The sequence below is a fragment of the Myotis davidii genome, unplaced genomic scaffold (assembly GCF_000327345.1).
Source record: "Myotis davidii unplaced genomic scaffold, ASM32734v1 scaffold78, whole genome shotgun sequence".
NCBI lineage: Eukaryota > Metazoa > Chordata > Mammalia > Chiroptera > Vespertilionidae > Myotis > Myotis davidii.
Window position 1 is genome coordinate 934,740 of NW_006290305.1, and position 1,894 is coordinate 936,633.

The 1,894-nt window shown below is 57.8% G+C and overlaps 1 protein-coding gene across 2 annotated transcripts in view; it reads left to right on the plus strand.

Moving 5' to 3' along the window:
* Positions 1-916, plus strand: part of TPRA1 (transmembrane protein adipocyte associated 1) — a 16,593-nt gene extending 15,677 nt beyond the window's left edge. For both annotated transcript variants that reach the window (XM_006763225.2, XM_006763224.2), the window contains one exon: positions 265-916. In XM_006763225.2, the coding sequence (XP_006763288.1) occupies positions 265-508 (244 nt within the window). In that variant the 3' untranslated portion in view covers positions 509-916. The remainder of the gene's footprint in view (positions 1-264) is intronic.
* The last annotated feature ends 978 nt before the right edge of the window (positions 917-1,894 follow it).

Here is a 1,894-nt window from a genome sequence, read left to right on the forward strand (position 1 = left end):
GAGCGTCTGAGTTGGGCTTGTGGCACCCATTCTGGGTGAGAAAGCAGGCACAGCACCTCTTGCACACGTGCACGCAGCCAGGAGGAGGAGGCTGGCTGTTAGTCCTATTGGACTCCATGGTCCAAGGGATAGGGACCTCAGGTTTGGCATTAGGCAGCCGTAAATGCATTTCCTCCTGGTCTGTTGGCCTCATTGCCCAATGAAGGAGGGCCTTTCTGGACTCAGACTGTGGGGCTCCCCATGCCCCTCTGTCCTCCCTACTAGCTCGGAGCCCAAGATCCTGTTCTCCTACAAATGCCAAGTGGATGAGACTGAGGAACCGGACATGCACCTGCCCCATCCCTACGCTGTGACCCGGAGGGAGGGCCTGGAGGCAGCAGGTGCCGCCAGCACACAGTTCGACTCGGCCAGCGGCGTGTCTTACCTGGATGACATCGCTTCCATGCCCTGCCACACCGGCAGCATCAACAGCACGGACAGTGAGCGCTGGAAGGCCCTCAATGCCTGATTGCAGCTGCCCTGGCTGGAAAGAGTCCTGGGGCCTGTGGCTGGCAGAGGGGAGAGGAGGCCAGGCAGTGCAGAGTCCTTGGAGGATGAGGCCAAGGACCTTGTGTGGGTGGCAGTGCTATGCAGGCTCTGTCCTTCCACCTGGGCCTCCAGTTGCTCTCAGCCATCTCTGCTCTAGCTGTCCCTCCCCCTTCTGTCTGTCTGCCCTTGCCCTGCTCCACAATGTGGTCCAGATTATGATCTCTTACGCTGGCCAAGGACACCTCTTCTCCAAAGGAGAAAGCCTGGGCACCCAGCACTGGCACCCCTCCCGACAGCACTTTGGCCTTTTCAAAGCTCACTCTGGCAGGTGGGCTGAAGTGTGTATATTTTCTTGATCTATTTTTTAATAAAAAAGAAAAGGAGCACAGGTGTTGCTGTGGAGATTCTGTAGGGAGTACTGGGGCTGGTTCCTCTCAGGAGCCCGACGGCTGGGATGTTCAGAGATCCTGGCAGATCCCTCTGCAGCCTGAGCCCAGGGAGGCTCAACCAAGAAACACTGGCCAGTGCACAGGCCCTGCTGGCTGCTGGGAGGTGGAGAGAAATCTGGCCCCGGCCATCTCTGTGAGTGGAGGGGACAAGTGTGGAAAAAGAGTTGTGGTTTCTGTGGGCGGTCTTTCCGCTCTGTTGAAGTGTGTGGCAGTTGGAATAAGCCCTTCGGTCCTGTCCTTTCCCCACTACTGCTCTCTTGGCTGGAGCCAGCCACTCCCTCCTGCGGCTCCAGTCTTACCCTCTGTTAAAAGGGATAGGAGGTCTGAATGTTTGTGAGGACTAGGAAATAGTAAGTGTGGAGGACTGGCACTTGGGAATCGAACAGTAATGACAGCATATTACTTTTAGCCTCTAGAGCAGTGCTTGGCACCCAGTAGGCACTCAGAAGACAGGATGCTGGGGAATGACACTCGCAATAAGAATGGATGCGATGAGGTGACCATGGGTGGAGTCAGAGTGAGACACTGGGATGGGAAAGTGGAAGTAAGAGGGAAGAGCCACGTGTCCATGTTGCTACTGGTGCAGCTAACTGGTTTTGAGTCCTTCGGCAGCCAGAGGAAAAAGGGGGTCGCAGTTATGTAATTCCCACTGTCAGAGGGGAGGAGGTCTTAGCTGAGGTCGTGGAGGTGCTGAGAGTCAGACTTGGCCCCTGCCTCTGCTACTGCCCTTTATCTCAGGAGGGCACTGAGGGCACCAGCTCCAATACAGCTTGTGACGGGGCCCCACGTGCCAGGTTCCCAGGTCCAGGGCCCAGCGGGCTGGCATCGGCGTGGGCATGGCCAGTGCAAAGGCACAGCCGGTGAGCTGGGCTCCCCGCTGAGGGGACTCCAGGGCTGCTGGCCCCCCCCCCCCCCCC